Below are 24,610 nucleotides of genomic sequence, written 5' to 3' on the forward strand. Positions count from 1 at the left end.
TCTTGGGAATTGACCCTTTTTTTTCTCCTCTAAGACAAATGGGTCAGTCACACCAGGGCAAAGAAAAAAAACGGGAACATCTTTGTGACTACAAAAAATTGGAGGTGGCCCAATCATTGGATTGAAATTTTTTTTGCATTTGGTGACTGATTACAAACAGATGCAGCAATGAGCTGGTTGCCCACACATTGAGCTTGCCACACTCTCTCTGAGAGATCATTTTTGATCGCAAGTTGATTGTGCAGGTCGCCCAGAAAGAAGCAATGTTTCCAAATAATCGTGGCCCAACTTGGTCCGACTGGATTCTTTCTCAGACAGATTGGTGAAGGTTTTTAATAACTGCCATCTAATTTATACACACAAATAGATTAGCAACATGCTGCAATCAATCCGAGTCAGTCCGCCCCAGTGAGAGCGATTTATTTACAATGTGACTCTTTACAATAGGGCACCAGAATCAGCGATTGTATTGTGGTTAAATTCCAATATAACGGCAAGGTTACTGAGTCCCTAGGTCATTTTGCATTTACATCACCATTCTTTATCAATCAGTAACAATTGTAAAAATCCGATCCTGTGATAGCAGCAGCCTAATGTTACCTTGCCCTGTGTTTTACATACTATACAGACACTGACAATAGGTCCTATTGTGCTTGTGTATGTGCCAGAGCTAATAGTGATTATCTTTTGCCATAGATAACCAGACAAGGTGGTATGATGGCACAAATGTGCAATATTCCAACTGGGCGAAAGGCCGACCAAATTTAGAAAACCCATTCTTAGCCGGTCTCACGACTGATGGCACATGGATTCTCGTCACAAAGAAAGAGCTACACCCCGTGTTCAAGCAGAGGACAATTGTGAGCTGCAAGCTGGATTATGGTATAGTAAACATCTACATTTTAATAGTATTTGCCTGTTTCTGTTCTCATGACTAAAAATGCTTAATGCTAAAAATAACACTTTATGTGTTTAATCCTTCTCCCCTAAGAACCCAAGAAAGAATACAACCAGTCAGCCAAGGATTTTCAGCAGTACGGTAACTTAACATATAGGGTTGTTACCCAAAAGTTGAATTGGTCTCAGGCTCTAGTCGAATGTGATAAGCTTGGAGGCCACCTGGCAAGCATCCATGACGTGGAGCACAACGCACACCTGAGGCTCATTTCCAAGATGGATGGCTTCCCACTCTGGATTGGCCTGTCAAACTATGCTGTAAGAACTTTTGGCAGCCAGAAACTGAGCAAAAATATTCACTTCATCATAGTAGATCCAAACTCATCTTGTTTGCACTTCACCCATTTGTTTTTACCTCTTAATAACATCCTGACACCCATAATGCTTTGTTTCTGTGTGCAGGTCAGTGGCTCAGCCTATGAATGGTCTGATGGAACAAAATTTGACTACCATCCCACCATCTCTGACTCCCAAGACACACCGAAAACCAACTGTATTTATATAAACCCTGCTGGAGACTGGAAAAGGACCAGCTGCAATGCTATGATCGATGGCGCCATCTGTTACACCACCAATATTACCTCTTCTAGCCAAAGTAAGACACTAACTTTCATAGATAAAATTGGTACTTCTTTGGTTAAGTAAGAAACAGAGCTTGTCTATAATCCAACAGTACTGAATGGTTTACAGTAGTGAAAACACTCAGCTTTGAATCTTTTTTGGCTTTGGGTGAAACTGTACATTGTAAAAGCAGGACATCTACCTGTGATTTAGTTCATTTTGGTTAGTCATTAACCATTGTCTATCTTATATTCTCCGTTTTTGTAATCAGGAGCCAAACTACAAGATGGCCCAGAAACTAATCATTGCCCTCAGGTCGATGGTAAGTCCAAGTGGGTTCAGCACGAGGATCACTGTTACGCCTTTGACATGAGCTTCTACAACTACAGACTCTACAGCATGGAACAGGCCAAGGCTCTCTGCCGGGAGATGGGTGAGTTGTTGTTTTCTGTGTAAAGAAACCCAAAGAGTCGAACTGAGCTGAGAAGGTATTAGTGGAAAAGAAGCTTTAGACATTGAGGGTTTTGGGGGGGAAACTGTAGATGAGCACTGTTGACTTCAATTTTAATAGCACTCCAGTTTTTACACAGTCATATTTATCCTTTACACACCTCATACAGCAACTCGAACACTGAAAGATGCCGAGACAGGGGAGCCGGCGAGTCTTCTTCGAGGGGGGGGGGGGGGGGGGGGGGGGGATCCCAGATCTTTGCCAGTGCATATATATATATATTGACTTGACTTTGACGGTGCATTATAATAAAATATACATAAATGCATACATAATATAGAATCATAACAAAACACATGTACACACATCACAAACAGCTATTTAAAACACAAAGTGAGCCTTGGCAGCATTACATTTAAATTAATGATCAATACTGCAACGCAAAAACTTCATTTTGACATTTTTAACAATTTCTACTTGTGATCATAGCAAATAAATGGTTTTTAAACCTTTTTTTTTAATCCAGTTTTACTGGTTTGTTGTGTTTCCTGCTTTGGTGACACATTTCATTCCTTTTTTTTTTCTCAATTGAATGGGCTCTTGCTATGGGTGATCAAAATTGTCCTCCTGTGGCCTGTCTGGTAGAATATTCATGTCTATCTTCTCTGATATTTTTATACAAAATAGAATTTGAATTTTTTGTGTGAACTGCAGCTTCTCTTTACTGACAGATTCTCATCTACTAACCATCGAAACCAAAGACGAAAATGATTTTCTGGCCAACTACATCACTGAACACCCTCTCATCACCAGCCAAGTGTGGCTCGGCATAGATCTTGATACTCAAGGTAAGAATCGCAATTTAAAAATAAAAGCTGGACAGTAATATGACATTAATTCATTCTTTTTTTCATTTTTGTTTGTCCTCTTAGGTAAGCCTGTATCCTCGCAGGATGGCTCCCATCTGGATTTCTCTAACTGGTCATCTACAGCCGGAACCGGGAAGAAGTCCGGGTCCCAGTGTGCCGTCATGGTGGCAGGCAATGGTGGAAACTGGAATCTGGTCCCCTGCGAGAGTAGCTACAGTCGTGTTATTTGCAAAACGAAAGCAAGTAAGTATCACAACAGGTGTCGAGACAAACCCTAACACTTTGTGGGAATTTGTTTTGCTGCTGACTGAAGGATGAGAGCATTCCTCTGTTATTTGCATGATAAACACAGAAAGTACGGCAACTTTTTCTTCATTTTATTTTGCTGTAAAATTAATTCACACTAAAAAACCTGTAATAACAGGAGGTTTTAGTTGAAACATTTTTTGAACTTAGTTTGTGTCTAACACGCTGCCTCTTGGACTTGGGCTGATGATGTGCTAACGTTTGTTCCTCAGAGTCTGCAGGCTCCCCGGTGGCACTGGGCTTCTTCATCGTGGCCCTCATCGCTCTCATTTAGCCTCGGCTTTGTCATCTACAAGAAAAAAACGAGCCTACTTCCTTCTACCGTCCGCTACGAGAGGACCTTAGACGATATGGACACCACCAGTATAATTGATGCAGACTGAGCCTGCTTCAAGTTTTCAGCCTCAGGAAGTATTGATATGTCTGCCACAAGTGATTTTTTTAATGTAATCTCCCCCCTCCTCTTTTTTAAATTATTTATTTATCTTTCTCAAGCCAATTTTTTTCCGTGTGAAGTTGTAAATATTGTTTGAGATTTGTAAATATCTCCCAATCAGTTTCTTAATTTGGGTTCAGATTGTGTTTAATAAGAGCAGCACTGTATACTTAATTTTAATGCGTGGCCTTATTCTTCTTGGTCTTTTTTTAATTTTTAATTTTAATTATAAAAATGGGATTTTCAGATGCTTTACAAACATATGCAACCTGCAGCCTTAACAGCTAAAATTGCACTGATGCATGAGTGACTTCAAACATTCACAAAAGTGCTTTTAACCAATAATCTACTGTTTGACTTACGTGTGTGTGGGAGGGGGTGTGTGTCAGTATATGAATATGATTTTTAAAAGCACAGGTCATCTGAAAATACGTAACAACCTGGTTTTCTTTCAAGCGTTTATGTATCTAGATGGATGTATTTCAGATAAACACTGCCACATCCCCTGTACTTTGTCTTCAAGCAAAACAGGGAGACTAAGGGCTGTGGATCTTGAATCTTTTTTTTTTTGGTTTGTTGTATGCCAACTGCAACTCAGCTGTATTGAAAGCTGATTGGTTTGACAAATTAACACTGTGGCCTAAGAAAATACATGTGTATTTTAGTTTGACTGCACTTTAAAATAACATTTTTTGGGTTTTTTTTTTTTTTTTTTTACTTCAAAACGCAGTCAAACATGATCTAGTTTCATTTTAACAAAACTTAACAGATTGTTATAAACATGTATTCATGTCTGACAATGGTTTTATTAGTGTAAGGGCAAAAAGGAATTTGAAAAAAAATCTTAATCCTACTGATAAGCTTTGAAGGATACTCTCTTAAGACTCATTTAATTTAATTATATTTAATATAGCTCTGACTATACTATGTACTTGACTACTGACCAAGAATGCACTTTAATACCTTGTGGAGAAGCGTTCCCAAATTCAAGCACAGTGAGTTTTGGAAAGAGTTGTTTTTTTATCATGTTTGCGATTGAGATTGCACTGCTGTTTCTTGTAAATGCTCTGTAAATAAGTGATGTGTTTATTACTGAGAATGAACCAAAGACGCTCTGACTCATTTTGAATGTTAAAAGCCAGAAGAACTGCTTCTGTGTGGCTTGCTAACCTCTCTTTATATCAAACTGCAGACCAAATGGTTTTTTTTGCTCTGTTTACTTTCATGTCATTGCTGCTCAAACTTATCAGCTGAAATCAGGTATGCTTCCAATAAAATGCACCGTTTTCAATGGCTTTTATTTTTCAGTTACCATTGTGGCCACTACCATTAGTTTATTTATACTTCAAACACACAAAATACCGGGAAAGGGACGTATCATCACAAGAAGACAACACATGAAACCATACACACTGTCCTCCCAGTCATCGCTCATGCATTCATCAGGCAGACTAAACATAAACATGGCCATTGCTACAAAACAAAGATCTCTCCATACCTTGTGACATATGTCCTCCAAATAAAGACGTAGATTTGTGCCCTTTACTAAAATAATTATCCGGTCTTCCCAATCATCTGAGAGATATCTTTTTAAATGCTATAGCTTGTGTCATCTCCACCAACAGTTCTTGATTAGTCTGGAACGGTATGGGTTAAGAATCCCTACATCACCACAAATCATTTAAATAATTTCAAATACAGCACTGTGGGAAAGTCTTGAATCACCCCTCAAGATCTAAAGAATCAACAATGTCAAGGTGTGGCTGATTTTGATATCTCCAATTCAGTACCCAAAATAAATGTGATTTTTTTTATTTTTTAAAGGGTCAGTCTTCTCTTTTGTTCTTAATTTATGGTGATGAGAAACAGGCAGAAAAGTAAACTGTTGGGCCAGAACCTCATGTCACAGTGAGCTTTAAACATGTAGTTATGAATTATGGCCAAAAGATCTTTTTAAAATAAAATACTTGGAAAAGTCAGAGCATGATGCCATTTGTCACTGAATTCCCAAATATGGCAGATATGAAAACTCATTTAAGGGTGATCCCATACGAGCAGTGTGTGCAGTTGTATGCTGCAATTTACTACTAGCTGTGATAACAGTGAGAAGCTTTGCTGTAAGTGACCCTCATCTAGAAGTCTGCCAGGATCCAACGTCCATGCACTTCACCTGCAACACAGCTACCCAAAAAAAAAAAAAAGTTCCTCATGCTTGATAGTAAAGAGGACTGAACATAAGGCAGTGTGCAATTATTCTTTATTCCCAAAATTAGAAGCATTAAACGAGATGTGTACATACACAAAGAAATTATGATACACCATTGACAAACTGTCCTTGCTTTGTATGCCCCCCCCCCCCCTTCTCTATTTTTAACATATTCCTAACTGGGAAACAAAAATAATCAGAGAAAAACACAAAAGAATAATTTCATTTTTTATTATTATTTTTCCCCCCAAAAGCTCGCACTCGCCATCACACCAAGTACATATCACTTGTTACCACAGTCCCATTCTATTTCTGCTTTTTCATCTCAACATTAAAGCACTTGTGGTATAACAATTTGAAAAAAGAGAAAAAAAAAACCCTTGCATTTTAATTGAATTATAACTGAATTAAAGTGCACTCTCAGGGAAACAAATATAGTGGTATTAACCTAAATATTTTGTGTACTAATTCATTCCAAGTTTGCATATCTGCAGAAAAGTCGAGACATGTTCTGTGCACTTGGTATCTGTAGCCGCTGTTGCATTTCAGATGTCAAAGCCTGTGTGAAACCTGGTGAGCCCCCTGGAATGAGAAGCCCTGCAACTGCAGATCGTCTGACCTACTTTTATTCTTTCCCACATATTTAGTACTCCTCTTCGAGATCGTCATCCAGGTCCGAAAACTCGATGGACGGTCTGTTGTCTCGCACCTCCTCGTCACTTTCTCCATGGGGAACTGCAATCCACAGACATCAAGTCAAATTAGGTAGCCACAAAAGATCCCTCATGCATTTGTCAACACAAAGCTGGTAGCTTTAGACAAAAACAATCGGACAAAAGCTTGTTTGTGACAAAAGGGAAGAGCAACATACTTTCAAGATTGTCCATGTGTTCATGAAGAATTCTCACCAGGTTGAATAACTAGGTGAGAAAAGGAAGATGTATCTCTTTTCAAGTCAGCCACAATTCATCGCTTCAACATTTTTGAAATTGTGCAAGTGTTTTTGCTCAACTACGCACAGCGAATGAGCAAACTCAATGTGCGGCTCAAATTCAAGAAAACATTTGTGAACCCCGTGAACTTTCATTGGTTATCTGGATGGCCATCAAAAGATAACTGAGGAGTGGGTATCAAGTAAAAGATCACACCAAAGATTACATTCATTATCAAAATGTGGAAAATACTTAAGGCTACCAACAAAACACCCATTTATGTGTCTGGTTTTTTGTAAGTTCATAGTAACATCTAATCAGCTTCTCCCATAGTCTAGCCAAAGCCGTTATACGCACAGATGAAATTAATGTTAAACTTGGCATCACTATGTTTGGCCCATCACAACAAATGCTCATCCTAACTGAAGCACAGTGAAGGGAGAGTCTTGTTTTGGGACTGCTTCTGTGAATCAGGGACCAGATGCTTTAAAAATCATTGTGTGAGATTAGTCTGGATGAATTTGTGTTTGTCTATGACTGACTCAGATGACAGCAGCATGTTTTCTTTGATTAAAATCACAGCAGAAATCCTCACAGGTTCACAAGCATTTTCTTACAGCTGTGCTCTAACAGAATTGGACAATAAATGAGCCTTTCAGGCTAATAAACACAGGTGAATTTGTTTGGTTTCTCACCCCAGCTGTATCGACCGCTCCAAGGACATCTGAGAACCTTTGCTCACAGAAATGTAGCAGGACCACTAGGTAGAGACCGCTACTGATGAACTCGTCATATTCAGACTGCAGAGCATGAAAAACACTTGTAAGGACGTTTTTCTGGCATACTGAAATAGGTAAACCCAAGAGCAGCTTCAATGCTGCTTGTCTGTGTTTAATCCAACATAGTTCAACTTTGTTCAGATCCAACAGCAGCAAACATCATAACAGAGGAATCACTTCAATTACACCAGCACTCATTGTGCTTTGGGGGGGGGGGTTTAAACTTGGTACAATGACATGTTTTAAATCCACTCAAATTAAAAAGGGCAGAGAACCCCTTGATTATGTTATTAATAAATTTGCATAATTAATCAAATCAGCCACAGTAAATGAAAACTGCTTCTTTATTCATTTTAATTAGAGCTTTTGGGTTTGGAAATTCTGATTTTTTTTCTCCAAGTGAGGTGAAATGACTCACTTGCACATGTGTCCTGTACAGCTCCTGAATGTCGAAGTTATCAATATTCAAACGCAGCTTCTCCTTACAGAGTTCACACGTTGTGATGCCTTCGAGGTTTGCACCTGAGCAGGAAGGAAAAAAAAGAAAAGACAGAAAGAAGTAGTAATTATGAGACACTATTTTTCATAAAAGCTGCACCCATATGAGAAGCCTGTGATTACCTGAGCCAATTTTGGAAAGAAGCCACCTCTTGATGCATTCCTGGTGGACATATTGCAGACTGCCTGTACAGCGGCACGGCTGAATCAGAGGGTTGGATGAAGATTCCTCCCCCATCTGGCAGATTCGGCACAGATCACCTTCTTCCTCGTCAGAATCCTCCAGCAACAGTCTAAACAGGAAACAGGGCATTCAGATCTACTCGATACAATGTATAACTTATTTTTTCTGTTTTACATAGTGAATTAATTAGCACAGAGCTGCTGATAAACACCTTGAGAAAATAGAGCTGTGTTAAAGATCTGACACTGATCACTACAAAATAAGTGAGATCAGTCCTGCGCAGACAGATCAAAAGCCATTACCTTTCTTTGATCTTGCGCAGCTTCTCTTGATCCCTACTGGAAATGTTCTTCTCTTTCTGGTCGTCAGACTGGCTCTCAGCCCCACCCAGAGGACCCACAGAAACGGAAATGTTTTCATACACCCTGACTCTACGGCGTGGTGAAATTTCAACTGAGGCATCTTCGAGTTCAGGTAATGTTTCATTCTCCATTGTATAAGTACGCCCAGCACCAAAGGCCTCTAAACCAACTGCTCCTTCCTCTTCTTCATTCTCTTCTTCATCCTCTTCATTATCATCTTCTCCATCATCCTGTGAGGTTTTAAGCTCAAGATCATCCCACCTTCTCAGTAAACGCTGAGGCCGTCTGTAACCTTCTTCTGAGGCCACAGTCGACTGCGTGCTTTCATCCCTGGCATGCCTTCTGAGGCGAGAGAGGAGAGGAGGACAGCGGCCTCGGAAGGAGGAAGAAAGCCAGGAGGAGCCGCTGCCGCCTCCATTGCTGACACCAGGCTCTCTCCACGACGCCATTCGTGGTCGAGGCAGGCCACTGTGATAGTCACCGCAATTGCTTTCCTGGATAGAGCTGAGATCTGCTCTGTTTTTCCTGAGGCTACCCATGATTGACCTTCCAGTGTCAGGGTCCACACTAGACATCCTGGTTCCTTCATCGCTGTCCACCGACTCCCCACCAGTTGACGGGCTGTCGTCATCAACTGAACGAACACTGGAAGATCCGCTTGAAGAGTCCTGGCTGGAGCGCCGTGAAAAGAGACGGGACAAAAGGCGGCGTGTAGAGCGACGGCCCTCCGGTTCAGCGGCTTCAGGGATCGGCCTCGGCAGCACGGGCTCTGGTCTGGGCACGGGAGTGGCATACCAGGGGGCGTTGGAGGAATAAGAGGAGGAGGTATGAGAGGAGGATTCGGGCCTTTCCGTTTGTTCCTGAGATGAATTGAGGGTTGATGAGCCATTCGAAAAACGGGTTGCGCTTCTGTTCCTGAAGTTATGCACCTGAGGAGAAGTCCCGTGAGAAGAGGAGAAGTGGTGATTCAAGTGGGAGCTTTCTCGAGTAGAAGAGGACGATGAGGGAGAGTAGGAAGTTTCTTTAGGACGAGCTCCCTGTGCATATGTGGAGGTCACCCGGTCTGTGTGATCTGAAACAAGGGTAAAGAAGAGTAGTGTGTGTAAGACTGGTGCCTAGTCGACAGGGTATTATGTGTTCAAATTATCCAAAAGAAAGAAAAACAAAGCCTACATAATGAGGAAACAAATCCAGGCGTCCTAACTCTTCTTTCTCCCAAACCTGAGAGACTGGGCTCATTCTTTGTCTCTTGGTCTCTTCTGGACAATAAAGGATTGGAAGATGAAGAGGATGATGACGATGATGACCGTGAGAGTAATCGGCATGAGCTCCACGAAGAATCAAGAGAGTCATTTGGTTTTTCTCCTATACAGTTTAAGAAAGAAGGTATACAAATGTTCCAAATCAAATTAATGCTGATGGGAAGTAGAATTTAATCAATTCCCCCTGAATGCAACGTTTCTTACATTTCACATTTGTTTTTCCTATTGGCTATCCTTGATGCCAGGTTCTTTTTTACTTCATAGCCTTTGTATTACTTTCAGCTGATAATGAGGAAACAGCACCGTGAACTGCTATAACGTACCTCTGCCACTGCTAAGCCCATTACTGGAGTAGGTGGATCCTGTAACTGAACTGCTGGCCATTCTTGAGTAAATTCCTCTGTTGGTGCTTGACAGTTTGGCCCTTTTAGAGTCACCATCGTCAACGGCATTCAACATACCCGAGCGCATCCCAAACCTTGCCTCAGAGTCAGTCTGGAAATAATGAAGGCAGACATCAGAGAATAAAATACTTCAATAGCATTCACCAGTCCTCTACCTTGCAGTCTTTCAGAAAATACATTTAACCAGGCTGCTTTTTTGTGCCTGCTGTTAGAAAATGGCACAGAACATCATCAGTACCAGTTTGCTCCTGCTGCTGAGAGAGGAATCGGCCCAGTGGCAATCATACGATCTGCTGGACGATGTCAGAGAGGGCAACTTCCAGCTACTGGAGCGACTGTCAGAGTTACTGTAGTCTCTTGTCGAGCTCAGGAGACGAGAACTCTTTGAAAGGAGACAAGGTAAATAACTTCAGCATTAGCTAGTGTCTGCGCATTGTTTTGATGAGTGGTTCGCAACTTGTGCTCTAGCAGCACAAACATATATGTACATATGTGTTGTGTCTAAAGGTTAATCCCTGATTTAGATATTGGTGGGAAATCTATGTCAAAACCATAAACCCCTTCTAACTCTACACTGCAACCTTCCATCCCATTTAGCTGTGTTGACCCTACGTTTAGTCGAATGTTTTAACTAATGCATGATACTATAAATTTTTAGACTTAAGTTGTAACGGCCGCCGTTTTCTTTGTGAGTGCGGGGAAAAGTCTGTTCTACCGTTTGAGTCTAAGGTTTATTTTTTAGCACCTGACAGCTCTTTTTTGCTTCTCATCCATAAATACTCTGCATACTCTTTCACGTGATTCAGTTTATTTTGAAGAGTCTCAACAGGATCTTGAGCTTTATTGTGAAAGGGGGTCTTGATGCATGCTCAATCATCCAGGTAAGTAAATCTCCAAAAGTTGATTCTGTTCATCTGGACATAGTGTTTTAAAACGGTACGTCCAGATGTAATTTTCCACATAAGGTTTATGTGGAAAATAAACAAGCGGACACGCAATGGTTTTACCGTCGTTGTTGCTAAAAACAGGCACTTGTCCATCCGTAGTGTGGTTATATTAAATATAGGAGAAAGAGAGAATTTTAAGAAATTATAGCCACTACAGTGACCATCATAAGACTGCTATATGTGCAATTCTTGTGCAATTCTTCTTCTGATAAAGTTGTATTTTCCTACTCAGTTGTATATAGTATTTGTATTTTATTCTATTGTATATAGTATTTTATTTTATTCTATTGTATTTTATTGCATTCCAGTGTTTTATAATTTCTGCTACATAACTTTGCACTTTTGCTGTAACAAAACAAATTTCCCACCTGTGGGACTAATAAAGGTCATCTTATCTTATCAAAACGGTGAAAAAATATTGCCGTAAACAGTTTATTTTGTGACACCACGAAATAAACGATAGCGTAAAATGAAACGATAGATGTTTTTATATCGTCATCCGATACATATCATTATATCGAACAGCCCTATGTGGAAGGTTGTGGCATAAGGTTAAAAGAGGTTTCTGGTTACATCGCAAGTTATGATGCAATTTCCTGTAGAAGTCTAAATCAGACATAAGAAATTTAGTGCTAAACTGAAAAGGAAGACAAACGTGAGCAGACCTACATGTCAACAGCCTGCCTTTAGATATCTCATACAGGAAGGACAATGACTCAAGTAGTTTGAAGTGATAGGCTAAAAAAAGAAAATGAGAATGCATTCATGTCCGCTTTAACACCCTTTAAAAAAAAAATAAATAAATAAAAAAATTAACAATCGTTCTTTAGGCTAACAAAACATGTTCGTGTGTCTTAGGTTGGAAGAAGAACTTGTGCAGATTTAAGTGAAATATTAAGAAGGTGACTGAAATGATTGCTTATCTCGCTTCATGAGCAATAACATTAACATACACAAGGTAGTTTGTAGGGTGAAAGCACCAAGAGTCCCTTAAAAAAAAAAAAAAAAAAAACAACAACAAAAGCTAGACACAGCCAGAGCCAATAGTAACACTCTCTTTTGAGATGGTCTTTGACGAGCATTGGGACTGAAACACGCACATCATGTGCCAAGGAATCTAGGCTACCCTATAAAAAGACCTCCAGTGTGTCTCCTGTTGCACTACTGATATACGTAGTTTGGATCATGCACTAAAGGGAACCTGTGAGAAAAAGAGCTGACTTGAATGCCATGGAATACGCTAGAAAGGCAGCTCACTAGAGCCCCAGGTAGTAGAGGAGAGAGTAGGGAGGCAGATTTTAGGAGCAGCTGCTGTTGTAACCGATCATTGTATCCAATTTTAAACCAGCAGCTTTCTCGCTGAAATTTCACCCAATTGGGATAAAATAGTGACATTTAACTGCTTTATTCAAAGAAATAAAATAATAACACACAGATACATACACAGAGAGAGAGAGAAGTGCTTCATAGGGTAAAAGCTGCTGACTCCCTAAGTGCACCCAAACCATGAGAGGAAAATACAACCGATAACGTAATCACCCCTCACTTAGCAATCAAGAATTCAGGTTCTTTCTTTAACTTAGCACTTGGCTGTACATATTGTAAGCAAAGGGTCTGGGAGGGGGTGTGCATGGTGTTAAATTGAAGTGTACGATTCCCTGCATTAGGCATTTTTTGCTGTGCCATCAGCCTACCTACCTGTTTGTCGACATCTGCCTTGTAAGACGATGACGCCCTTGGAAAGCGGTCATTATTCAGTGCCGTTTCCCTGCTGTATAGTCTACTGGAGCCCAGCGATGAGGATGGGACTGTTGAATGCGCAGGACTGGATATGTAGGACGACCTTGAGCTGGACAGACAAAACGGAAGCCTGCGAGACCTCGAGTCCATTGTGGATTGCCTTGAAAATACAAGTGCCTATTATTCCACCTAAACACAAGACAGGACATGAAGTCCACACCTCTCAGCACAAACTTTTAAAGGGCCTGCAACTTCAATCTGTTAAGCAACCATGCTGTGCCCGGTGGTGTTGCAAGACCTCTGATTTGTTGATGGAGCACATGTGACAGTGTGTCTGTAAACACTTAAAAACTTATCACCCAGCCACTTCCTGGTCTTGGTATCAAAGTCACAGTGCCTATCTTAAGGACTGTGAACTCTGTTACAGGAACACGATACTACCAAGGAGCCAATTCAGCCCTGCGAGCTGAGCCTCTAAGCAAACAAGATGCTCTGCAACACTTATAAGACACTCATTTATTATTAAACACCATTACAACAGCAGCACATTGAGCACAGCCAAATGAACTGTATTACTCTTACATTTTTTAATGCAACTTTCAGCACCAGCTGAACTCTAGATGTACCAGCCGACCTAAAAACAGAGAGTCGAGCCTTCATGGCATAAACTTGTACAGTATGAGTTACTTCCTGGTATTGCCACTGAGATTAGCTACAGCACCTGTGGTCACAGATAGTACAGCCAGCCAGCAGCCTGTCAGGTCAGAAATGAAGGGCAGTAAATCAGACCAGAAGACAAAAACATTGAAACCAAAACACAGCACTGAAACCTGTAAAACAGATTAATCACTAAAACTCCCACTGAAATCCCCAAAACAGTCCAAATAAATCGGAAGCCTAAAAGCAGAAACATTAGAACTTTCTGCAAATTTTGCACAAAAAAAAAAAAAAAAAAAAAAAAAAAAAAAAAAAAAGCGTGCAGGTGCATCCTACTAAAAGGCAATGCAGTTTAGCTGGATTTCCCCAAGGTCCTCGCTTTATTTATGGCCAACTTATCTGCAGGTTACGTTTTTGGACAAATGGGGAACTAGCATAATGAGGACCTGAAACCCCAACACCCGTCGACAAAACCTCATTAGTCACCACAACCCTACCAAAGAATTTAAATAATCGTGTGGCTGCACATACTCGGCAGCGGCCTGTGTTTTCGAGATGAGCCATGACTAACCCCGGCTGCTTGACGTCTTGCTTTGTTTAATTTATCAAGGAACGCCCTCCTCTCCACCAAAACCCTTAATCCATCTAATAGTTAGCCGTCTGACAGCCGTTTAGCTTTAGCTGTGCGATAGTAGCATTAGAACTTTGATGAATTTCCGTTAACCTGCGCTTGCCGTGTATTTCCATTTACGCTGGATGCTCGGAACTCCGCGTCGCTGTTTGTCTTCACCAACTTATTACATTCCGCTGCACTTGCACGACAAACGACGTTAGCAGTTTAACCAACACCCGGGTTAAAATGGATGTCACTTTCCGTGTTTACATTAGCAGGTTAGCCGTCGCTGGCTATTTACCAGTCTTATTTATCTCGCTAGCAGTCATTCAGACTCGGTTACCGAGCAGTTCAGCTGCTGTTTTCCGACGACTCAGCAGACAGCCCTGTTAGCTTCAAAGCTAGCTGCTTAGCTCCCCCATAACCCCCACTTCACGACAGTCACTCGCTTCTTCTTTTTTGCTTCTTCTTCTTTTTACATTTTAAACGCCAGGTTGCGTCAGCTAAATTCCCAAAACATTCCCACCTCACCTTTAGTTTCAAGCTTGCTTTTCGCACAACAGTAGCGATGGCGTCTGCTGCCTGCTGTCGACGCAGACAGTTAAGTGACTTTACCGTGACCCGGAGGGAGTGGTCTGACTAAAAGGTTTTTTTTAGGTGGTTGTTGGAGCATCCACCTGCATCCACCCCCTTTTTTCTGCCACCTCTGAGCCAGCTACAATTGTGCGGCCTGAGAAGAACACGAGTATTTATGGCACTAATTAAATCAAACCTGGTGCGACTTTGTAACGTCAAAAGTATCCAGGCAGAGCCGAACAACACCCCCGTGTGGCCGACAATTCAGACCTGTTTCTAATGTTTTAGTGCTCAGACTGAAGTAACGACTTCTTCTCTCTACTTATAATGAGATTTACTTCACTAAAAGCAGACTGCTTAAAATCTGTTTACAGTTACTTTACAAATTAAGACGCACATAGAAAAAAATAGAAATGAATTAATAAATAAATGATTAAAGACAGTACACCATTGTTTATGACATCCATACAAATCAATCAGCAATGTTAAAATGCTGTTAAAGCACTAATACCGCTGTAAAAAAAAAAAAAAAAAAGTTTCAACTTGGGATCATTCAGCAGTTATGACTGATGAGCACTTTAGCCTTTAATATTTAATGCTGCTGACTTAACTCGTGATTTCTTCTGCTTGTAATTAAGTGTTTTTGCATCAATTATGTTTCCATCTCCATTTCACGTCTGAGACAAGGCAGGGTCAAGAAAAAATGAACAATATTTCAGATCTCCATGTCATACAAGTTTTTAACATCCTTTCAGATGTGACAGAAATGACGGAAATGTATGTTTCTTGGTCCACACAAAGTGGTCCACAGTGACAAAGCAAAAACAAAGTACTTTCACTGGGGAAAGTTCTAAGGAGCAATCCTAGTTCCAGCTTGTTGAATTGTTTGATTAATATGCAAATATGGATGGTATCAATACCAACGCTGGTATTTGTATTGGACCATACTGGCGTGATAGGATCGATGCTTTGTTTCATCCAGGGGCGTAATTTCCAGGAGGGTTAGGGGGGTCATGACCACCCCAATAATCAGACCCAGCCAATATACCCCCCCCCCCCTCCGCCCCCCAATAAAATTATAAATTATCTTGCATATTTAGGCTATTGATTGTCTTTAGTCATGTCCTTTTATTGCCAGCAAAATAGATGCATGTTTAATCATCTAGGAATTTACCCAGATTTATTTATTTAGGCAGAGATTCGGTGCCCCAATGTTCAGCACAAAGTTAAGCCGATGGTTTTATCCTCTAAATTCAATATGTAGCCCATATGCACCATGATAAATGCCTGAAGCTCTTTGTGTTGACTTTCACATCTGTTTTATTTATACCCTATAGCACATTTAAACAACAGAAGCTGACTCAAAGTGTTTTAGAGACAGGCACATTTGCATTCCACATCTCCAAAAAACCCAGTTTCAAAATACATGAGAAGCTAATATGTGTGTTTTGTTGTTTTAGCAAATTTTTATGGAACATAAAATGTGATTTAGTGGTTATTAACATGTGTTCAGAATTTGCTAACTGATGATTCATCTCCTAAATCAAGGCACACCACTCTCCCCTACGTATGCTGAATTTATAGGTTAAAAGTATCTGTCTATGTGTTGATATTGGTAATACTGTCTGTATTTACTTGGTATCGGACTGATACCAAAATTTGGAGTATTGCACAACACTATTGTTCGAGCCCATTCTCCTAAACTAATAAGCCACGAAGCAGACAGACAATGGGAGGCATGGTTGCAAGCAAACTTTGGCTTATTTTTAAGTGAGGGTGGCAAGGTTGCTGGAGAAATATTTAGATTGGGCATAAGTCTGGGGCAGATGGAGCAGGGAAAGGGGGGTGGGGGTAGGGGGGAGCTAGGCACAGCAGAGTAAAGAGAGTACAGAAAGTCAAGTCTATCTGGGGAAAGCAGAGCTGAGTGTTGGTGTGCTGTGTTTGTTCCAGTGACAGAGGAGCTTTGGCGCAGACAAGAAGTGGAGAGCAGGGGTTGGAGATGAAGTGGGCAGAATCGCAGGGCAGATGGAGGAAAAAAATGAGTTCTGTAGCAGCAGGCAATAATACAGCAGAGATGGCTATACCAAGTGTTGATGCTTTGGTTCTCTTGGTCCTCCACATCTGCAGCAGGGCAGACACACACATATGCATAATACAACACAAGAGAGTGGCAACAGGTAAACCGTACCCAGAAATGGATACCGAGGGAGTCGGAAGGATTTTCAGAAGTGCATGTGACACAACCAGTTTGGATGGAGCGTGTCAGTGTACAGGGATAAGCAGGTCTCTTCAGAGATGCTCTGTTTTGGTTCAGGTACTCTGACACTGTAGTGTTGAGTTGTGTTAGCACTCAGGAGTTTGCTGAAATCCTCTTCTGTGTTTCCACAGCAGTATTTTTCAGGTTGTGCTGATGAAGTATAACCTTTTTTGAATTCTTAAATCCCGACTACTGTGAAACAGGTATTCACTTAAGATTAGGGATGGGTATTGATAAGATTTTCACGATTCCGATTACATTTTTGATTCTGTTTAACGATTCGATTCTTTATCGATTCTTTTTTTTTTAAAGGAGAACACTAAGGTCGATGGGTGCAAGCCTTTTACCACAAACTTAGTCACAGCTCAGTGACATTCATCTATCCTGGCCTGAAAGGAGACGCTACTGGTAGACTGCAGCGAGAATTGCCAGCATCTGAGCCAGACTCTGTCTGTCTCTCTCATCATCATGGTCACCTAAATGCACAGTAATGGCAGGTTTTGTGATAAGGCAGATCGCGCTAACATAATATGCACTGTTAGTTGATTATTTACCTGCCGCATTAACGAGAGAGGACGTGCAAACGTTACCGCTGCTGCTGGGTTGAGATTCACGAGTCCGGAGCGGAATTAAAAACACAACATTCATTTAAGGTTATCACGTGTTTTGTGAGCAAATGCTTTTGCATGTTCGTAGTGTTTCCTTAAATGAAATATCTACTTTGCAAGTATTGCAAGTTGCCCAGTTGTCATCCGTTCTTGTAAAGTATAATCAAACTTTTTAGTGTTTGAGCCGCTTAGGCGCCGTGTTTCCTGCCAGGTAAATGACGCTCCGCAACGTGGTGACGTCATTTGGGCCGACTGAAATCGATAAGGGAATCGTTTGCAAAAATGGCAAACAATTCCAAGGAATTGAAACAGTGGGAACCGGTTCTCAACAAGAACCGGTTTTCGAAACCAATCCCTACTTAAGATTGACATATATTTTACTGCATGCACGTTTTATCCTCACCAGTCTCCCAGTCCATGTCACGGAAGAGTAACCTCACAGTCTGATACCTCTACCACTGTGTTTGGCTTCTGGCAAGGTATTGATGAGCTGATGCTCATTGCCTGGTGTCCTTGACACATACAGATGGGTTTAAGGGTCAAATAGGTCAGTTTTTTGTGTCTTCAGACCTGGGAATTTTGCTTTTCGTGATCTGAGAGTCATTTAATTACTTTCTGTCAAATACCCAGTGTGCTGACACATGGTTTTAACTAAGGACTGGAATGAGTGATGCACAAACAGTTGTCCATCTGTAATGTTCTTCCACCTCCTCAAAAGGAAATCTGGACCTGATTCTACAGAGTTCCAGATTGGCTTTTCTGGCCAAGGCTCTTTCTGATTATTCCCTTTGACTGGGTAGTTATATTTATATAGGAATATGTCTCTTGAGATCTTTTTAAACTGATGATTCGACACCCAAATGTTAGTATTAGGTGTTATAAAGCTTATTGACTGCTGACTAATGTTAATCTGTTGCGTCCCATCAGTTTACAGTCATGTGAATAACAACATTTTCACATAACTGTGTGCAGTCATTTTCTGTATGACTTAATTAGTCAATCACAGCAATGCAGAGGAAATTGGCCCACTTTTCTTTACAGCATTGCTGCAGTTCATTGAGATTGTGGGCATTTGTTTATACACAGCTCTCTTGAGGTTCCACCGCAGAATTTCAGATGAGTTGAGGTCTGGGCTTTGACTAGGCAATTTCAACTCCTCGATTTTTTTCTTTTTCAGCCATTCTGTTGTAGTTTTGTTGTAGAAATCATTGTCCTTTTCCGTGACCCAGTTTAAGCCAAGCTTTAGCTGTTGGACAGATAGCCTCGAATTTGACTCGGATACTTTTGAATGCAGAGGAGTTTGTGGTCGATTCAGTGACTGGAAGGTGCCCAGGTCCTTGCATTACTCCTTCACCACAGTTGCTGTGAGGTGTTTGTGCTGATGTGCTGTGGTTGATTTTATCCAAACATGCATTATGTGCACTAAGAAAAGACATCCGCACTTTGGTCTCATCTGATCAAAGGACATTGTTCCAGAAGGCTTGCGGTTTGTTCAGATGCAACTTTGTAAACCTAAGCTGTGCTGCCATGTTTCTAGGGAAAGCGGCTTTCTCCTGGCGACTCTTCCAAACAAGCCATACATGTTCAGTCTTTTTCTAATTTTTCTGGGCATTTAATATGCCCGCAGAGGCCTGTAGAGTCTGAGATGTAGCTGTTGTTTTTCTTTTCAGTTTCTCTCAGCATTGCACGATCTGACCTTGAAGTGAATTTGCTGGGAAGATTGGCAGCTGTCGTGAATATTTTCCACTGGTGAATAATCTTTTGCACTGTGGAATGACAGACTTCATATTGTTTGCAAATGTCCTTATAAGCTTCCCTGCTGTGATCAAGTGCATTTTATTATCAGCACATGGCTACTACTTACCCTCTTAATTCATATGTAAGCAGTAAAGGTGGACTTTTTTTCAGAGGACTGCATATGGCCAAATGAAAACTTTCTTTTTACATGTATGTGTGGGTTCCTTATCTTTGAGATCCACCTACATGCATTTGTATGATGGAATTTGAGCTTGATTTTCTTGTTTACCTGGAGCACAGAAGGAAGTGGGTAATTATAAAGAACAGTACATTTTAATAAGGTACTGGACAAATCGTTATTTTAAACATCACTTACTCCCAAAATTTCAGAGTCATTCCTTCCATCAGTGGCCTTCAAATCAGTGTTGGAGGAAGCTCAAGGATCACAGACGGATGGGAGCCAGAGCTCAACTAAAAGTGTCAGTGTCTGAAAGCTTTACTTCACACACACACACACACACACACACACACACATATATTTATATAAACACCCAAATATACAGTTACAGTCGTGTTTCCATCACTTCAGAGTTGATCATTTCTTTGAGATACACACGCATGATACACGGACAGAGAGCGAGTGAGGGGGCTGACGTCATTATGAAAGCCACACAGGCAGCTAATAACCACTAAGGGGCGCTGTAGCTCACACTTTCTTCCATGGCCTCTTTGAACTGCGCTGTTGTTTGTATGCCATAACTTGGTGTTTGTTTAGTCAGGGAGGCAATTAAAGCCAATTTCAACCGGTTTAATTAGATTGATTTGAATAATTGCTTTGAAAGGCATTGTGGATCCCACCATCACAGTAAATCCAGGATTAGGAGCATTCAAATGATTTACATACTTTTAACTCACATCTAATTTAGTAGACCTCAGGAAGCACTGATGAGAGATAAGCCTTAACACAAACCTTTTTTATTCGTTTTGTTTTGTACCATGAGGTAATTGTATTTATTTCTTTTGCTTTTTTTTTTTTTGCGTTTGCGTTTGCGTTTGCGTAAGATTCATTTAAAATCACGAGCGCAGGACTCGTGTTAAGTGTGTGGGGGGTCCAGGAAGGTCAGCGTGGAGCAGAGTGGGAGCATTGTTGCACAGCAGATGCATAATAATGTGAAGGTCAACAAGATGCTCATCGTGCCCGGTAAAATGTAGCGCTTAAAGGGCCCAGCAATCCATTATTACTTGCATGTGTACAACGGTGAACAGTGATCAAACCAAGTGTAAATCTGCCCAAGGCCAACTGAACAAGAGGTGAAGGAGAACCAGTGATAAATATAGGGAAAGGGATAAATATAGGAGGGTGGTGCTGCAGATTAATTGCTGACAAAAAGGACGCCTGACCTAGACAAATGAGAAAGTGCAAGGTCTGGTGAGTTGGGGAGGAGGCCTCGCAATCCCGGTCGAAGGTCTGTAGGCCAGTGTCCCCCCCTACCTCCTCCCCACTTTGCTCCTTCACACACGTGATTTTGCACACTGCTAAGTGAAGGGAGACTTGAAGCTCTTCATCCCCCCCAGTGCTGCTGATAGGATGATAATGGAGCATTCCTTGGAGCTGTTTCTCATTCATGGTGGCTGTGACAAGGGAGGAACATGCTTTCTATCCACTGGGGGCAGCTAACTCTTTCAGATCCCATGCATGTAACCTGAGATTTGCCCTCCTCTTTCTTGAATCCTCTTATGTGTGTGCAGTGGATATGAGATGGATACTTACCTGTCTCTGTGAGCTGCTCTTTATCTTCGTTCTTTACCCAGTGCTACAGGCTGGTGCAACATCAAAGTTTCATGGTGTAGAAGGGAAATGCAAATTATTATTACAAATTGACGGTGGGTCTCCGCCTCAGGTTTCTTCCGGACTGTGTTTGTCGAATTCAGAGTGCTCAAAGACGTTAACAGTGTCTAACAACATCTGCGGGAATATGGAGATGCAGATGTTTACACTCCCCTCATGAGACTGACTTTAACTGGAGAAGTAAGGCACAGAATAACTGCAAGAATGTCTGGATTTGTCCGGCACTGTGTAATCGCAAAGGAATGTCCTGAGACGTTTCTGCTTTTCCTCTACAAGACCCCTCTTTTCCCACGGCTCGTCCAGGTCTTGAGAATCCGTTTCCTGTCTCTCTCTCTCCCTCGTGCTCTCTCCCTTCCTCCCTCTCTCTTGTTCTGTGCCTCTGTTTGTGGACACCACAAAGGCTGGTTTATAGGAGGACTGCACAATGCAAGCCCAGTGTCGTCAAGAGCACAAAGAGCAAGAGTCCTTGCCTTCTGAGAAACCTCTTGGAGGAAACATGCAGGCCAAGGTTTCTGAGTTGTTGTTGTTTATTTTATTTTTTTTCCCCTGTAGCCTGAAAGAAAAGCTGGATTCACAGACACAAACAAACTGATAAGCACACACCCTTATCTTGCTGTCTAGAAGGGGAATCAGAAAGTTTTTAAGAAGTTATTTTCTAAAACTGAGAAATTATTTAGAATGCCCCCCCCCCCCAAACACACACACACACACACACAAAACCCCCCATAAAGAATTGTGACAAATTTAATGACAATTTGGAAAACAGCCAAATGGCATTTAGTTCATCAGAGTTTGCCTGGTTTTAGGTGATGGTAGGCTGCATTTAAGGTGCTTTAAAAGCCTTGTACACACACACACACACACACACACACACACACACACACACACTGCTAGACGTCTGAACAGATCAGTAACAATAGGGAGGGGGAAAAAAGCAAGGCCACATGTGTTAGCACTTTAGGTCACATGTTTTGTGGGGGCACCATCAAAAATACTTGTAAGCTATTTGTGGACAGTCTTCTCTCAGCATGCTCTTCACCAATTAGCGAGAACAGGCCTTTTATTTCAATTCGCATGCATTCACAACATCATATGCTAAAAAAACTAACAAAAAAAACCCCAATGCCAAACAAAACAACAACAAAAAAAACTTACACACCATTGATTTAGTTTGTGACTTTTACCAAAATCTTAAAAAAAAAAACCCAAAACAGACAAATAACAACAACATAAATGTAACCCCACACGAACACAAAAAACACGCAGAGGCTTCACCGAGAACTCCAAGAACATTTGTTGTTCTTAATGTTCCCCAGACACAAAGTGACATCTGCCTCGCTCTCTGCATGCCTGCTGCTCTTTGTTCAGAAGAGCACTGAGGGGAGAGCACATTGAAGGCAACGATGATGTCACCATTGTGATCATTACTGTGCTGTGTGGTGCCCTATTTTTGACCAGGCGTCACTGAGGGCAGGCCAGAATGTCTGCCTGCACACTGCCAGGAGGAACAGCGGCCTGCCAGTGTTAATTAACACAGGGCCTGTTTGCATCCGTCTTAAGACCACCCCCACAGGCCCACCGAAGTCTAAGTGCACATGCTCCTCAACACATGCATAATTTGAGCTCGCCGACGAAGGTTTGCGCATGTGTTTTTTAACCTCGCGGTCCTTTGTTTTGGGCACAATTTGGCTTCCTTTCCTTGTCGAGGCCTTGCGAGTGAATTATTTATTCAGCCTACTCTTCTGTGGACATATCCTCACTACTTGTGCATGTGCTTCCTGCCTGTTTGCTTTCAATAACGTCAAGCTTGAATTCGGCATTTATGGCTATTGAGTAACTAATGACTACTCCTGCCCATCTGTGGTAGACTCCACCTAAGTATAAACACGTGAGCTGCATAATTCATTTAGCCTGTTGAGGAACGTAAGCGAGACTCTGATAAAATAATACAAACAAAGGTAGGATTAACAGAATAGTAGTCTGAGTGTATGTTCAGTGTTAAAGCTAACTGTGATCCTGGAAGGTATTTGATGCGTATTTGTATCGGTATAGTAAAGCAGATCAATGCGGAGCCAAAGCGCAGGTTTTATTTTCACATCATAGTGCTCTCTGTGACGCCACCATGCTTTAAGGGTTCACTGACCTTTTGTGCTCATAGCAAAACTTTCAAACATGCAGGTGTGATGAACCGACAGATGTTACCACCTTCTGACTTTAGCATTCCACATCTTACTTGCATTTTATAACCGACTTGCACTTCATAACTTAGACTTGATCGTTGAAGTTCTTTTCTAGCATCTGGCTTTTTATAAAGAAAATTGGGGATTTTTTTTCCCTCCTAAAGGTCATTTCATTTGCTCACTAATTATTAGCACGCAGAAATTCTTGAACTACAGATGTAGTCTTGAAGCTTTCTATTTAGATTTTGAATTTAAAAAACAAACAATAAAAAAGGCTCTGTGAGGGCACAATTAGAGGTGTATTTTTACACCCAGTGTCTTAGTGTTTTGGATGAAGTCCTCTAAAACACTGAGCAATCAGGCTCGAAGGCAAATATCGGTGCATGACGCACACAAACCAAGATTTTGTTTCTCTGAGGCATTAAAGACGTTCTTACGGAGAAATTGCCCAAAATATTTCAACAGCGGTGTAAAATGTGCTCGAAGTATGTGACCAATTCAAAAAGCTCTTCTCTCTATGTATGTCTGTGCGTTACCTATCAATATATCTATCACTCGAGTGATGGCTGTTAACTTGTTTTGTCTTTTGCATGGTTTATTGTTGATTTTCTTTGAAATAATGTGAAAATAAAGTCCTAAAGTAGGAAATTTCTTCAATAAGTTTAATGGATGTTGTTGTGGGAAAAATGGCTCAATTAGCAACTCTCACGTGTCACATGTTCAGACATCAAAATTGTAAAGCCACACATTTCTCTGATGTTTAAGACAAACAACAGCAAACATGTGACATCACAAGCAACAGGAACTCCTCCAAACACTAAAACCACAGCCCGCTCTCCTAAACATTTTGTCTTTGTTTATCCATTTGCTGATTAAAAAGAGCACTGTTGCCGACCAGCCACGGTTATGTGGACGTTATGCCTGGAAGGGGATCTGTCTTTTTCTTTTTTTCTCACACATTTTATAACAGCTCTTAAGGGTTTATGTAGTTCAAACACACCCCTGGAATGAAAATGAAAGCTCATTCGGTGTCAGGATTTCTGAAGGCCTTGACACATACCATCTGAAAATAGCTCATGTGATATGCGTGGACGTTATTGCTGTATTTAAATTAGATGTTAGGGTCTTAAAATAGCCTGAAGGTAGCATTTTAGCACACCGGATTTGTTTTTGTGCTTTTATTTCTATGCCAGAGAGGCGACAAGAAAAGGTAAAGGAGACCAACGCGGAGGACAGACT

General features: G+C 41.1%; 2 protein-coding genes across 4 annotated transcripts in view; one reads left to right on the top strand and one right to left on the bottom strand.

Moving 5' to 3' along the window:
• ly75 (lymphocyte antigen 75) overlaps positions 1-12,177 on the top strand; it is a 31,810-nt gene extending 19,633 nt beyond the window's left edge. The window contains 8 exon segments of the mRNA XM_085149373.1: positions 697-882; positions 992-1,215; positions 1,360-1,552; positions 1,790-1,951; positions 2,701-2,817; positions 2,902-3,081; positions 3,357-3,414; positions 3,416-12,177. Coding sequence (XP_085005499.1) covers positions 697-882; positions 992-1,215; positions 1,360-1,552; positions 1,790-1,951; positions 2,701-2,817; positions 2,902-3,081; positions 3,357-3,414; positions 3,416-3,527 — 1,232 coding nt within the window. The 3' untranslated portion in view covers positions 3,528-12,177.
• On the bottom strand, positions 5,821-14,950 carry marchf7 (membrane-associated ring finger (C3HC4) 7). 3 transcript variants are annotated; one of them, XM_085149742.1, is made up of 11 exons: positions 14,696-14,947; positions 12,853-13,054; positions 10,446-10,589; positions 10,127-10,298; positions 9,715-9,906; positions 8,482-9,613; positions 8,119-8,288; positions 7,916-8,019; positions 7,414-7,518; positions 6,658-6,706; positions 5,821-6,521 (listed from the first exon to the last, which is right to left on the bottom strand). In XM_085149742.1, the coding sequence occupies exons 2-11, from the start codon at positions 13,042-13,044 to the stop codon at positions 6,430-6,432; spliced, it is 2,352 nt and encodes a 783-aa protein (XP_085005868.1). In that variant the 5' UTR covers positions 13,045-13,054; positions 14,696-14,947; the 3' UTR covers positions 5,821-6,429. The 3 variants fall into 3 exon arrangements, with proteins under 3 accessions (XP_085005868.1, XP_085005788.1, XP_085005947.1); XM_085149662.1 differs by having other exon boundaries at positions 14,683-14,947; XM_085149821.1 differs by lacking the exon at positions 10,446-10,589 and having other exon boundaries at positions 14,683-14,950.
• Positions 14,951-24,610: the final 9,660 nt, after the last annotated feature.

This window comes from Neolamprologus multifasciatus, chromosome 1 (assembly GCF_963576455.1).
Source record: "Neolamprologus multifasciatus chromosome 1, fNeoMul1.2, whole genome shotgun sequence".
Classification (NCBI taxonomy): domain Eukaryota; kingdom Metazoa; phylum Chordata; class Actinopteri; order Cichliformes; family Cichlidae; genus Neolamprologus; species Neolamprologus multifasciatus.

Coding starts and splice junctions, on each gene's coding strand:
- marchf7 (XM_085149662.1), bottom strand. Junction 9,907..10,126: donor TGGGCTTAGCAGTGGCAGAG/GTACGTTATAGC, acceptor TAAACTGTATAG/GAGAAAAACCAAATGACTCT. Junction 6,522..6,657: donor ACACATGGACAATCTTGAAA/GTATGTTGCTCT, acceptor TGTGGATTGCAG/TTCCCCATGGAGAAAGTGAC.